Raw genomic sequence first — 14,638 nt, 5'->3', positions numbered from 1 at the left:
CTCCTCCTCCCCTTTCTCTTCTTTCTTCCACCATGATGGGGTCTTCCTTCATGGTCCATCAACCTTTCCTCATCTTAGCCTTTTGGCTACTGTTTATTTTTTTTGTTCGTAGTGTTTGTTAATTTTTTCTCTCATAGAATAGAATTCTTTTGATCCATCCATTTAGTTTCTTCCTCAAATCCCATAAAGTTTCATACTTCTACCAAAATTAAGCTCTCAAAACCTCATAGGACCTACTCACACTAGCACAACTCTTACAAAATCCTATATGGTTGAGAAAGACCCCAACCGAAACTTAAGAAACCCCTCCGATCTCCCTCAGGTGCTCTTTTTTCCCATAAATCTCCAAAAAAGAGAATTAAATGAAAAGAAAAGGAAGCAAAAAGAAAAAAATAATGATCAATCTATGTGGTAAAAAGTCTTATCTTTCAATTTTTTCTACCTTTCTTTTTGTTTTCGTCAAATTTTCCTTTATTTTTCCTGATTTTTCTTCTATTTTTTTTCTTTCCTCAGGAGTCTCAATTGGGTGGGAAGCTTAGAGCAGCCGAACAGGAAAGCTTAGATGATGACTATGGTTTTGTGTTGGGTATTAGAGGCTGTGATGAGTTGTCCTCTTATCTCATGCTTCAAATGTTGACATTATGTTGCTGCTGGACAAAATTTGTCCCAAAACATTATAGTGACATAATCACTATTTTTAAACCATCTCTATCTCTCATGCACCAGGAGAGAAGGCCGTCATATAGAAAAATAGTTTATAAGTGGTTTGGAGGAAAAGGATGAGAAGGAGAAGGGGATAGGAAGGAAGGAGAGGAGAAAAGAAAAGAGGAGAATGAATGGAGAAAGGGGAGGAGAAAGGAGAGGAAAAAAAAGGAGGAGGGAGAAAGAGGATGAAGGAGAGAAGGAGAAATGGATGAAAAAAAAGAAGAAAAAGAGAAAGAAAAATGAAAGTGAGAGAAAGAGGAACAATGCTATGGAGGAGAGAGGAGAAAGAAGATGAATTTTTTATTATTTTAAAAATTTTATTAACGAAAATAGATGATTGAATTATATGAAAATATATCGATAATTAAAAAAATTAGTTTGATATTTTTTTAGAATACAACCGATGTAATTGAGCTAAAATATAAAAAAATATTTCAGTAATTTATCTTAAAAATATCTCTAAAGAGATCTTTTCACGAGGTAAGCACATGCGGTATCGCACCCAGCTGGCTCCACCTGTATTTGGAATCTCAGCTCTCTCTCGGCATCATTCCACTCTCTTTTTTATACAGCCGCCCGGCCGTTTTTTTATTTTTGGTAAACTGCCGCCCCTCCCCCTCAGTGTCGAGACGAGGAGGAGAGATGGAGTTCTCCGGCGATCGGTTCGATGTAGTCGTCGTCGGTGCCGGGATCATGGGGAGCTGCACCGCCTACGAGGCGGCGAAGCGAGGCCAGAAGGTGCTCCTACTCGAGCAATTCGACTTCTTGCACCACCTCGGCTCGTCCCATGGCGAGTCCCGGACCATCCGAGCCACCTACCCCGAAGCCTACTACGCCTCCATGGTCCTCGAATCCTACCGTCTCTGGGAAGCAGCACAGTCGGAGATCGGCTACCGCGTCCTCACCAAGACCCCACATCTCGACATCGGCCCAGCGTCCGACAAGAGACTCCAGTGCGTGATCGCCAACTGCGAGCCCAACTCCATCAATGCTCAAATCCTCCATCGAAGCCAGCTTCATGACATGTTCTCTGGTGCCTTCCAATTGCCCGACCAGTGGATGGGGGTGGCGACCAACGTCGGGGGCGTCATCAAGCCGACGAAGGCCGTCGCCATGTTCCAAGCATTGGCCATCCGAAGAGGAGTCGTTCTCAGAGATCGGATGGAGGTGAAGGACATCGAAAGAGACGAGGAAGGAGGAGGCATCTGGGTTTCAGCAGCCGGTGGAGATCGCTTCTGGGGGAGGAAGTGTGTGGTTACCGTTGGAGCCTGGATGAAGAAGTTAGTTAAAGCGGTAACTGGTCGTGTCTTGCCCATCCAGCCTCTGCACACGACCGTTTGTTACTGGAAGATCAAGGAGGGGCATGAGAAGGAATTCTCGCCGGAGACCGGGTTTCCAACGTTCGCCAGCTACGGCGAGCCTCACATCTTTGGCACGCCGTCGTTGGAGTTCCCAGGGCTGATCAAGATTGCCATGGATGGGGGCCACCCTTGCGACCCCGACCGGAGGGACTGGCGATCGGGCTCCGGCGCGCTGGTGGACTCGGTCATCCCATGGATCGAACAGGTGCTGGAGGGGCGTGTGGAGGCCGGGAAGCCGGTCATGAAGCAGGATTGTATGTACTCTATGACCCCCGACGGGGATTTCATCGTCGATTTCCTCGGCGGGGAGTTTGGGAAAGAGGTGGTGATCGCCGGAGGGTTCTCCGGTCATGGGTTCAAGATGGGGCCGGTGGTGGGGAGGATTCTGGCGGAGCTGGCGATCCATGGAGAGGCTGCCGGGTTTGAGCTGAAGCACTTCAGGGTGGGGAGGTTTGAGGAGGACCCAAAGGGGAATGCCAAGGAGTTTGAGGACCAAGTATCCTCCCATGTCTCCCGGAACCATGAATAGGCTTCCTTCTTGTTTCACCTGTCTTCAGGTTCTGCTGTAGTGGTTCAGTTCAGTGCAGTACGAAACATCACCAGTTGTAAGCTATTGTTTTTTAGCCCTCAGGTTTTCCATGTTGTGATAACAATTGATCAGTGTAATCTCTCTGGTTAATTTCGAATCATGTGTTCTTGGCTTATTGGTCTTAAAAGTATATTGCTAGAGGCTTTCAGAAGTAGTTAATGATTTGAAACCAATATTGTGAAACCAGTGGGAAATTGAACGTTAATTAAGCTACAGTTTTTTTGGGGGGCTTCTAAATACTTACTTATGAACAAAGCTAAACAAAGCTAAACACTTACTTATGGCTCACCAAATTGGCATCTGGATTTATATCTCAAAACATAAAGTCATGCTTCATAATTTCAAGCAATTTGGTTCAAACATCATAAAGAAGTTCATAATTTCAAGCAATTTGGTTCAAACATCATAAAGAAGTTCAAAATGTTGGTTGAGTGAGCCAACTGCTTGTCTATGGGCACCTTGAGGTCCACTCAACCTTACTATTCCGTGTTCACCTTTAATCCATGCATTCCATGAGCTCAGCTCATATAGTTCTCTCACCTAATCCTAAGGGCTAAGAGCTTTGACCACATCATGAATAAGAAATATATATGCCTTTAATCAAGCAAAAGCATCTTTGGAAAAAAAGAAAGAAGCAAAGAAAGGCTAACATATAGCCGACTTGAAGCCTTTGAGCTCTGTTGATGCTAAAGTTCGTTGGCACTAGATTAACTGAAGTTGTGGGTGTGAATAGGGGCCTTCGACTGGTATACCTACAAAAAAATTCGGATCGAAAATTATTCTGGTGGAGATTCTCTGACGCTCAAATCAGCTAGTAGAACCAACAGATAGAGGAGCGTGGGGCTTAGAATTGTTACGTACCTGGGATCTGTCGAAGTCATAGTCAGTAAGTGGGATGGCAAAATTATGTAAAATTTGAGGTAGATTTTGCGTAATATTCAGTCAATCTCTTCATATTATTGATCCACTCCAAAATTTTTCCAACACATATCCTCCTACTCCCTAATCCGAGCTCTGGTCGGGCTACGTGAGTATTTACTTGGCATTTAAATGGTAGAGGATATGAAGAGATTTTTCTGATGGTTGTTTTCAAACAGATATCTATGTACAGTTTTTCAGATGAAGCCGACGATGATATAATCATGAGCTTATTTTGAAATTTGTGCGGACGCCTCATCTCACTGTGGTGTATTTAATGCAGAGACTGGCAGTATACCCATAACCAATAGGAGGCTGACACATGGCATGCACTGGGAATCCGTATCAATTTGAAATCCTTCGAAGGCCATGCGTCCCTCTATTTAAAAAAGATTCTTCTTCATTTCTGGCACTTTCATCCTGTTGCTCTCCCGAGTCTCCTCTTTTTTCACTATTGCTATCCCTTTGCTTTAATCTTCTGCGGTCAGCTTTGTTTTTTCTTCTCATCGTCTTCCTTTTTTCACCATAAGAGGTGCTCCTGGACACTTTTCTCTGAGCTTTTGATCGAAGATAGACTTTTCTTGTCTTCTACCGTTTCTCTTTTCTTTTTCTTGCATTTCTTTTCCTTTATGACGAACTTTGAGGGTTTTGTGAGTGAGCATCTTGTGTTGGAGAGGAATCCATCGTGGAAGAAAGCGAAAGATCTAAAGAATCTCAAATCCAAGACTAATCCTTTGGCTGCACCTGGTGAGGTTCAATCTATGCTAAATTTGAATGATTTGATCTTGATCCGAGCTCAGTATTCTATTCTGAAAGAATTTCATCTTGAACTTTCGGATGCTGATGCTTGTGTTCAAAGTCTTCCTCCCGACCGACTAGTGGTATATGATGAAGCTTTTCGGGCGAGTCTTACATTTTCTATCTCCCCCTTCATTCTTCAACTTTTTAGATTTTATGGAATTTTCTTTTGTACAGTCTCTCCAAATTCTTGTAAATATATAGTAGGTTTTCTTGTCCTCTGTTCTCAGACAAGATTCCGACCTTCTATTCCTCTTTTCGAGCCCTTTTCACTCTTAAGAGACATCCATATGCCGACTGATGGTATGTCTCTTTGCAAAGGAGTGTAGCCCCCCTGGTTACTGGTGCTTCTTCATCCACTCACAAGTGGAAGAAGTGATTCCTCTTCATCTCCTACTCTACTGTAGATGATTGGGATCTTCCTAAATGGGTTCGACCTGAAGCTTCATCTCTGAAGGCCATAGAGCTGAGTGCCGAGGAGAAGAAGGAGCTTAGGGATCGGCAAGAATACAAAGCTCCTCATATAGAAGAACTTCTATCCGATGAATCTCTTTTCTCGATAAGGCTCTATCTAAATGAGTCCAAGAGTGAGTGGAGTTGTTTATACTTTTTAGCTTTTCTTTTTTATCTATTTTGTAGAAACGACAGATTGTTGGACTTTACTAGGTCTTCATGTCCTTGAACAAATGAATGCACACATTTAGCATAGTCGATGCACATATATTGGTATTGGATGCATGGTTAATACAGATTAGTGCACATGTAAAGATGTTCTTACAGAGGCAGAGGTATGATGATCCACTGAAGTACAAAAGGGACCTGTTTTGCTAAAATTAAAAAAAAAAAAAAAGGATTTTTCTTGCAAAACTCCCATCTCTTTTTAACAACCAAACATCTCTTGAGAAAATTTAATTTCAAATTTAAATTTTAAATCAAGAAGAGTGATGGAATAATGATGTTGAAATAAAAAACTCCAATCTTGGCCTATGAAACATTAGAAGATGTGTAGAGTGTTAAGGATCTAGTAGGGTCACATAATGCAAATGTAATTTCCCACGAGAAGAATGGAATACCAAAAAGTAAAAGCAGTGATTGGTTTGATGCTGTCCAAGTTCTAGGAAAGGAGACAAGGGTTGAAAAGTTGGAAGAAATCTGTTGCATGTGATCTTGCTACATGTGATGCTGAAATCTGAGCCAAGAAAGACCGAATAATGTGGTAAAGATAGGACAGACCATGGTGGAAAGTGACAGCCAGATCCCGACACCCATCGACAACTAAAGTTGACACAAACATGGTATATGTGTGAACTGTGTAATTAGTGCAGATGCATAACAGTTACCTCATCATATTCCTTTTTCTTGCTGCATAATTGCATGATTGTTTCTTATCATACGTTTTCCTACCCGTTTTTACTCATCAAAATCAAAGAATTATGTTTTCTTTCCTGGATCATGTGTCATGATTTCATAAAATGACAGCACTTGAGAATGTATTTTTTTGTATGGATATAGAGAACCTTCAGTGAAAGAACCAGAGTTGTTTGGGGCTTTTTGGAACTTATGCCAATGAGTGACCTGTATTCTTCTGAAAACACTGTCCACATGCACACAAGGAACAAAGTGGCAGAGGGCACATGATATTTCTACTTTTCAACTCTGGACTGCAAGCACGACTTGGTTCTGAGACACTCATATCCTTCTCACCCACGTCAAGTGGTGCCATTTTTTTACCAGACATGCCATTCTTGGTCTACTATGTATCGCCATCCAACTCTTCAGTCAAATGTTGAAGCTTCCAGCACGCGCTACTCTATACCAGTCTTTGTCGGAGCTGACTCGTCATACGTGATGGTGATCAAGGGGAAAAGGATGTGTTCTCAGCCAATCATATGTTGATCAAAATGGTGATTCTCACGGAAAGACTTCCCTCTCTTGGTTTTTCTTCCGAATGTCATGTCCTAAGGTCCTTGTTATCGTGCTTTGGCATTCAAGTTGCTTTGCTCCTGATGTTTCCCAGCTACTGATTGCCCTTGGATATTTAGTTGATGTCTGCTAGTGCTCTATATCAAACTTGGATGGTTCTTTTGCTCTATACTGATGACTATCCTTTTGCTGCAATAAAATCTTCACTTGATGAAACTAGCATCCGATGAGAGATGAATGCATAGTACAACTATGTCCCAGAACACTGTTGATTACATACAGAAGCTACTAGCAGTGAGCCACGTCTCTTATGGCATCGGAAGTAGAGATTTACAGGCACTTCACATTTTATCAATTCCTCAGAAAACTAAATAATGTTGATTGCATGACTAATTAGAATTAAAGGGCAGAATTTTCTTTTGGTTTAACCGTTTAACTAGTGGAATGACTGAATTAAACCTTTCAAATTTGCATTACAAATGTTGGGTGGCAATAGTTTATTAAGAAAGTTAAATGATGATGATGATGAGGTAGTATGATCATTATCACATTTAATTATGGTTGTTTGTTTTTCACTAGTCAGAAGTCTCTTATCTGATTATTTTTGTAATCTGTGACAGTTTGAAGGAATGATGCCCTGCTGCCTTTCATTTCTTTGTCTTGGTAGTGCAAAAGGCTTCCTTTTCATTCTATCATCCAAGTGTTGCCATATCAGCAAAATCCATTCAATCCAAAGAGAATGAAGTGCAAGGCTCGCATGCAGAAAATGTTCAGGCTATCTTCACATCTATCTAGTTTTACATATCTCATTGATCAAGCACTCATCTCGATGCATCACTACAAGAGTAAGAGGTTATGATTTGTCTGGTGTAGGATATAATTTAGGATATAATTTTTAGATACACACGAACAAAGAAGAAAGAGAATGGTTCTAGTTGGATTGGTCCATCATTAAGCTCGTGGATATGGTGCAACTAATAATTTCTCATGCATTACGGCTTTTAAAACTGGCTCGAAGTTTGTTACTTTATTTGGATGGAGAAATTATAGCTTATGCATTATACAGAAATAAGCGATTGTGATCGATGGTATGAACGGGATGTATATATTGTAGGGTATCACTCCACTCTCTATTTTTTATACCGCCGCCCGGCCGTTTTTTTATTTTTGGTAGGCTGCCGCCTCTCCCTTCAGTCTTGAGACGAGGAGGAGAGATGGAGTTCTCCGGCGATCGGTTCGATGTAGTCGTCGTCGGTGCCGGGATCATGGGGAGCTGCACCGCCTACGAGGTGGCGAAGCGCGGCCAGAAGGTGCTCCTACTCGAGCAATTCGACTTCTTGCACCACCTCGGCTCGTCCCATGGCGAGTCCCGGACCATCCGAGCCACCTACCCCGAAGCCTACTACGCCTCCATGGTCCAAGAATCCTACCGTCTCTGGGAAGCGGCACAGTCGGAGATCGGCTACCGCGTCCTGACCAAGACCCCACATCTCGACATCGGCCCAGCGTCCAACAAGAGCCTCCAGTGCGTGATCGCCAACTGCGAGCCCGACTCCATCAATGCTCAAATCCTCCATCGAAGCCAGCTTCATGACATGTTCTCTGGTGCCTTCCAACTGCCCGACCAGTGGATCGGGGTGGTGACCGACGCCGGGGGCGTCATCAAGCCGACGAAGGCCGTCGCCATGTTCCAAGCATTGGCCATCCGAAGAGGGGTCGTTCTCAGAGACCGGATGGAGGTGAAGGACATCCAAAGAGACGAGGAAGGAGGAGGTATCTGGGTTTCAGCTGCCGGTGGAGATCGCTTCTGGGGGAGGAAGTGTGTGGTTGCCGTTAGAGCCTGGATGAAGAAGTTAGTTAAAGCGGTTACTGGTCGTGTCTTGCCCATCCAGCCTCTGCACACGACCGTTTGTTACTGGAAGATCAAGGAAGTTAGCCGATCTCCGACTGTGCTGCTTCCCAGAGACGGTAGGATTCGAGGACCATGGAGGCGTAGTAGGCTTCGGGGTAGGTGGCTCGGATGGTCCGGGACTCGCCATGGGACGAGCCGAGGTGGTGCAAGAAGTCGAATTGCTCGAGTAGGAGCACCTTCTGGCCTCGCTTCGCCGCCTCGTAGGCGGTGCAGCTCCCCATGATCCCGGCACCGACGACGACTACATCGAACCGGTCGCCGGAGAACTCCATCTCTCCTCCTCGTCTCGACACTGAAGGGGAGGGGCGGCAGTTTACCAAAAATAAAAAAACGGCCGGGCGGCTGTATAAAAAAGAGAGTGGAATGATGCCGAGAGAGAGCTGAGATTCCAAATACAGGTGGAGCCAGCTGGGTGCGATGCCGCACCTCGTGAAAAGATCTCTTTAGAGATATTTTTAAGATAAATTATTGAAATATTTTTTAAAATTTTTGTTCAATTACATTGGTTATATTTTAAAAAATATCAAACTAATTTTTTTAATTATCGATATCTTTTCATACAATTCAATCATTTATTTTCGTTAATAAAATTTTTAAAATAACAAAAAAATTCACCTTCTTTCTCCTCTCTCCTCCATAGCGCTGTTTCTCTTTCTCCTGCTTCCATTTTTCTTTCGCTTTTTCTTCTTTTTTTTCATCCATTTCTCCTCTTTTCCTTCATCCTCTTACTCTCTCCTCCTTTTTTTTTCCTCTCCTTTCTCCATCAATTTTCTTTCTCTCTTTTTTCCTCCCCTTTCTCCATTTATTCTCCTCTTTTTTTTTCTCATCTCCTTACTTCCCATCCTCTTCTCCTTTTCATCCTTTTTCTCCAAACCGCCTATAAACTATTTTCTTATATGACGGCCTCCTCTCCTAGCGCATGAGAGAGAGATGGTTTAAAAATAATGATTATGTCACTATAATATTTTGGGACAAATTTTGTCCAGCAGCAACATAATGTCAACATTTGAAGCATGAGATAAGAGGATAACTCATCCTCTAATACCCAACATAAAATCATAGTCATCATCTAAGCTTTCCTGTTCGGCTGCTCTAAGCTTCCCATCCAATTGAGACTCCTGAGGAAAGAAAAAAAATAGATAAAAAATCAGGGGAAAATAAAAAAAAATTCGACGAAAACAAAAGAAAGGTAGAAAAAATTGAAAGATAAGAATTTTTACCACATAGATTGATCATTATTTTTTTTTTTTTGCTTCTTTTTTTTTCATTTAATTTTCTTTTTTGGAGATATATGGGAAAAAAGAGCACCTGAGGGAGATCGGAGGGGTTTCTCAAGTTTCTTAAGAGACGAGGAAGGAGGAGGTATCTGGGTTTCAGCTGCCGGTGGAGATCGCTTCTGGGGGAGGAAGTGTGTGGTTACTGTTGGAGCCTGGATGAAGAAGTTAGTTAAAGCGGTTACTGGTCGTGTCTTGCCCATCCAGCCTCTGCACACGACCGTTTGTTACTGGAAGATCAAGGAGGGGCATGAGAAGGAATTCTCGCCGGAGACCGCGTTTCCGACGTTCGCCAGCTACGGCGAGCCTTACATCTATGGCACGCCGTCGTTGGAGTTCCCAGGGCTGATCAAGATTGCCATGCATGGAGGCCACCCTTGCGACCCCGACCGGAGGGACTGGGCGTCGGGCTCCGGCGGCGTGCTGGTGGACTCGGTCATCCCATGGATCGAACGGGTGCTGGAGGGGCGTGTGGAGGCCGGGAAACCGGTCATGAAGCAGGATTGCATGTATTCGATGACCCCCGACGGGGATTTCATCGTCGACTTCCTCGGCGGGGAGTTTGGGAAGGAGGTGGTGGTCGCCGGAGGGTTCTCCGGCCATGGGTTCAAGATGGGCCCGGTGGTGGGGAGGATTCTGGCGGAGCTGGCGATCCTTGGAGAGGCCGCAGGGTTTGAGCTGAAGCACTTCAGGTTGGGGAGGTTTGAGGAGGACCCAAAGGGGAATGCCAAGGAGTTTGAGGACCAAGTATCCTCCCATGTCTCCCAAAACCATGAATAGACTTCCTTCTAGTTTCATTTGTCTTCAGGTTCTGCTGTAGTGGTTCAGTCCAGTGCAGCACAAAACATCACCAGTTGTAAGCTATTATTTCTTAGCCCTCTGCTTCTCCATGTTGTGATACCAATTGAACATTGTGATCTCTCTGGTTAATTTAGAATCATGTGTTGTTGGTTTATTGGTCTTATGTCATCATGGATTAGCCTTGAGCGTATATTGCTAATAGCTTTCAGAAGTAACTAATGATTTGAATCCAATATTGTGAAACCAGTGGGAAATTGAACGCTGATTAAGCTACAGTTTTTTTTTTTTGGGGCTTCTAAATACTGGGCATGGGATGATTCAAATCAAATACGAATATAACAGGGGATGTGCTTAGAATTTAAATATGGAAAGATTCCATGTCCATATCCTGATTTGATGATCTGTGATGATCCTCGATGGCTGTCAAGACAAAGAAGACCTATTAAATATTTTTTTCTAATAATTGTGTTTCCAACTAGGGATGGCAAAATTAATCCGGCCCGATGGGTATACACCCTATCCGAATCCGGTCAAACCCGAAAAATAGGGTTTGACTGGGTTTGGGTTCGGGTTTGGGTAAAACCCGAAAACTATAGTATGGGTATGGATAGGGTATGGGTAATGCTATTTTCTACCTGAATCCGACCCGAACCTATGGGTATGGGTAATACCTGAACCCATATCTGAATATATATATATATATATATATATATATACATATATACATATATACATATATACATATATACATATATACATATATACATATATACATATATACATATATATATATATACATATATACATATATACATATATATATACATATACATATACATATATATATATATATATATACATATACATACATATACATATATACACACACACATATACACACATATATATGGTCTCTCTCTTTCTCTCTCTCTCTATATATATATAATTATATATATATATATATATATATATATATATATATATGTATGTATACGTATGCATGCATATATGTATGCATGTATGTTCGTGTGTGTTAGAAGTGTGTATGTGCGTATGTATATATGTATGTATGTATGTATATATATATAATTGGTAATTCTATTTTTGATTGATAATATGCATAAAATTATTTTACTTTTTTTTTGGATATAGAATGGACGGGTATGGGTTGGGTATAGGGCGGGTATGGATTGGATATGGGGAAATGGGTTACCCACGGGTATCCCCGAACCCGTTGGGTATGGGGATGGTACCTCTTTTCTTATCCGATTGGGTATCGGGTAGGGTTTGGGTATAGGGTATTAAGTTCGGGTTTGGGGATGGGTAGTATACTATCCGACCCAAATCCTACCCATTGCCATCCCTATTTCCAATTGGAGATCTCAATAATCCAAAATTATTCATTGGAAAGATTTTTGTCGGTCCTCTAAGATTCTTCGGTATCCGAACAAGATTTACATGATATTACCTCCTTAATCCCAAATTTCTAGTTCGATCCTTTTGTGGTCGCTTGTCGTCGTTCTATTTCTTGTTCCATCCGTGTGTGGTTCCAGTGACTCATCTTGTATCATTGATATGGAAGAGACAAGCATCGCCTACCTTAGCTTTATCTCGTCGTAATTGCAACCTTATCCAATTGATTGGAAGCTAGGACGTACAAAAGCTAACGTTTATCCTAGCGGAAATGCCGTGTTACGAGATGCAAGGTATGTTACCTTGTGGAGGCTTGCAAATGGATCGGATAGAATCAGATACTGAGTGATCCCGATCCGATCTAATTTTTTGATCGGATTTTGATATTAGATCCATGTTCATTTCGATAAAAAATCAGATCGGATCGGATCAGATTCATGGCCGAATTTATCGACCCATTATATCATTCGGATCGGATTATTTCCATATATAACCGAACCCCAATCTATGAAATGCAAATCCGTTTCGAATCTGGTTCAGATCGGGTTGAGTCACGAATTTAATTTATTTGAAACCTACCATTAGTGAATATTAATGGTGGATGACAACAAAGAAAGGCCCCTTTTCTCTTTTTTTTTCTCCAATCCTTCAATAGTAACTTCTAATAAATAATTGTATTAGATAGTAGAGCAAAACAAGCGGTTTTTGAGAAGAATCAAGATTCCAAAAGAAAAGTAAAAAAAATATAAATTTTATATAGTGATATAATTGTCCCAATCTAAAACATCATACGAGAAGAATACTTATACATGATTAAAAATGAGACTGCATATACTGTGGATGATAAAACATCTGTGCACATTAGACATGCTCTAAAATTTCTTAAAGTCAACAAAATGAATTGAAATTTAAGAAACCCTCTTACTTTTGTACCTCATGGCACATAAATATAAATTAGAAGGTTTAAAAAATTGAGCCCAGCAAAATGCCAGAAGAAGTAATCGAGATGTCCTTTATTTAAATTATCAGGAATCTATTCAATCTTTGCTCCTCGGATTACTATAGATATTACAACAGTCAGAATAAAAGAACCGAAGGATTTGAAAAATTTTTAGTTTTGGAGATTTTTAATTTGAAAATTAGATGGGGAAGATCGAAGGGTTTAAAAAATTTTGATCCAAACCCAAACCTCTATTTGGGTGAGTTACTTTAATTAAGTTCGGATCTTATGTTTGGATCCGGATCGGGTCGGATCGGATCGGATCATATATCTTAAGATCTAAATTAATCCAAAAGTCTCCATGGGTCAGGTTGGATCGGGTCGGATCCAAATTCAGAAAATCCAGACCCAATCCGGAAAAGGGAATGGGTCCAATTTTTGAACCGGACCCGGCTCCATGAGTCTTTTAAATGGATCCGGATCGAATCTAACCAGATCAGATCGGGTCAGATCATGGATCAATCTGACCCATTTGTAGTCTTATCTCCATGTGGTGGGGACAAGGACAAGAAAGTCGACTTGCATGCTGGAGAAATTTCTTTCTATTATATAAGCCGCAAACTTGATCTTCCATTCTCATTTATACGCAAGAGACTATTCAACATATATAAGAAATGATCACAAATTGAAATGCAAGGTCAGAAGCCTCGTTGCTGCGCCTCTCTCTCTCTAACCTCTCCTCAGCTTGTTCCGAGCACTGATCTTATATTTCTCATGTGTGCAGTGGATATGGTATATGGGCTAGCCAAGTATCAACCCGAGTGTGAACAAAGCTAGCTAAATGATGGAGCTAAACACTTACTTATGGCTCACCAAATTGGCATCTGGATTTGTATCTCAAAACATAAAGTCATGCCTCATAATTTCAAGCAATTTGGTTCAAACATCATAAAGAAGTTCAAAATGTTGGCTGAGTGAGCCAACTGCTTGTCTATGGGCACCTTGAGGTCCACCCAACCTTACCGTTCCGTGTCCATCTTTAATCCATGCATTCCATGAGCTCGTAGATCTGATGTACCTAATCCTAAGGGCTAAGAGCCTTGACCACATCATGAATAAGAAATATACATGCCGGCTTGAAGCCTTTTGAGCTCGTTTCTGACTGGCCCAGCCCAGCCCACCCTCTTAGATCCATAGAATATGCCTAAATCCCACAACCTACCTCAACCCACCACAAAAAAAAAAAAAAAAAAAAAAAAAAAAAAAAAAAAAAAAAAAAAAAAAAAAAAAAAACAACAACACATCGTTAATGGAGGATCCACCAACCATCTTCTTCTATGTATACAGGAGGGACGTTCATCAATTCTCTGACATTTAAAAGCGATTAAACTTTGTTGGCCCCCACCCCTCCTTTTGCCACCTAAGAACTGGAACTCAATGATTCCCAATAACCATATCTGGAAAAAAGCAAGATATCGGTGAAAGTATCTTCACATCATGTTTTTCTCCTAATGATGCCAATGCAAGAGACGTTCCCACGATGTGAACCACCAATTTATTTTAGCTGACTCTTCTCCTGGCACGCATTTTCTTACTTTCTAGAAGATAAAGTAAGGCTTTAACTCCACCAGAGGGGCCTTCTAGAATAGACAAGTGACCATCAATAGAGCAACCACCACATTTCAATAGAATAGCTCTTCATGCTGCCTTTTTATACCCGCACATTTGCCATATGGATTGGGTTGGTACTCCTCCAATTGAACCATCTTGTTTTTTTATTAATATTATTGTTTTAGAAGTTAAAGAGTTCCCACCATCTTGCTGAAGGAAAAGTGTTGGTGATGTCCATGGTCATCCATTTCCAGACAAAAGAAGTGCTCAAGCTGGCCATGAACAAAATGTTCCTTCCATTGGATGCCTATATTTTGTGAATCCCAAATGGTGGGATGTGAGTTCTTACCAAAAGGCAAAATGGTGGGATGTGAGAGGATTACTTATGCCTCG

The 14,638-nt window shown here is 41.6% G+C and overlaps 2 protein-coding genes across 2 annotated transcripts; both read left to right on the top strand.

The window, feature by feature from the left end:
* The first annotated feature begins 1,289 nt into the window (after window positions 1-1,289).
* Window positions 1,290-2,768, top strand: LOC140859478 (probable sarcosine oxidase). Its single transcript, XM_073261392.1, has one exon. The coding sequence runs from the start codon at window positions 1,348-1,350 to the stop codon at window positions 2,593-2,595; it is 1,248 nt and encodes a 415-aa protein (XP_073117493.1). The 5' UTR covers window positions 1,290-1,347; the 3' UTR covers window positions 2,596-2,768.
* A 4,696-nt stretch (window positions 2,769-7,464) lies between these two features.
* Window positions 7,465-10,435, top strand: LOC140859440 (probable sarcosine oxidase). Its single transcript, XM_073261220.1, has 2 exons — window positions 7,465-8,067; window positions 9,569-10,435. Exons 1-2 carry the CDS (start codon window positions 7,509-7,511, stop codon window positions 10,258-10,260), a joined length of 1,251 nt encoding a protein of 416 aa, XP_073117321.1. The 5' UTR covers window positions 7,465-7,508; the 3' UTR covers window positions 10,261-10,435.
* Window positions 10,436-14,638: the final 4,203 nt, after the last annotated feature.

Source organism: Elaeis guineensis, chromosome 7 (genome assembly GCF_000442705.2).
Source record: "Elaeis guineensis isolate ETL-2024a chromosome 7, EG11, whole genome shotgun sequence".
Taxonomy (NCBI): Eukaryota; Viridiplantae; Streptophyta; class Magnoliopsida; order Arecales; family Arecaceae; genus Elaeis; species Elaeis guineensis.
The sequence above is the reverse complement of the archived record's forward strand: the minus strand, read 5'-3'. Positions and strand labels throughout refer to the sequence as shown.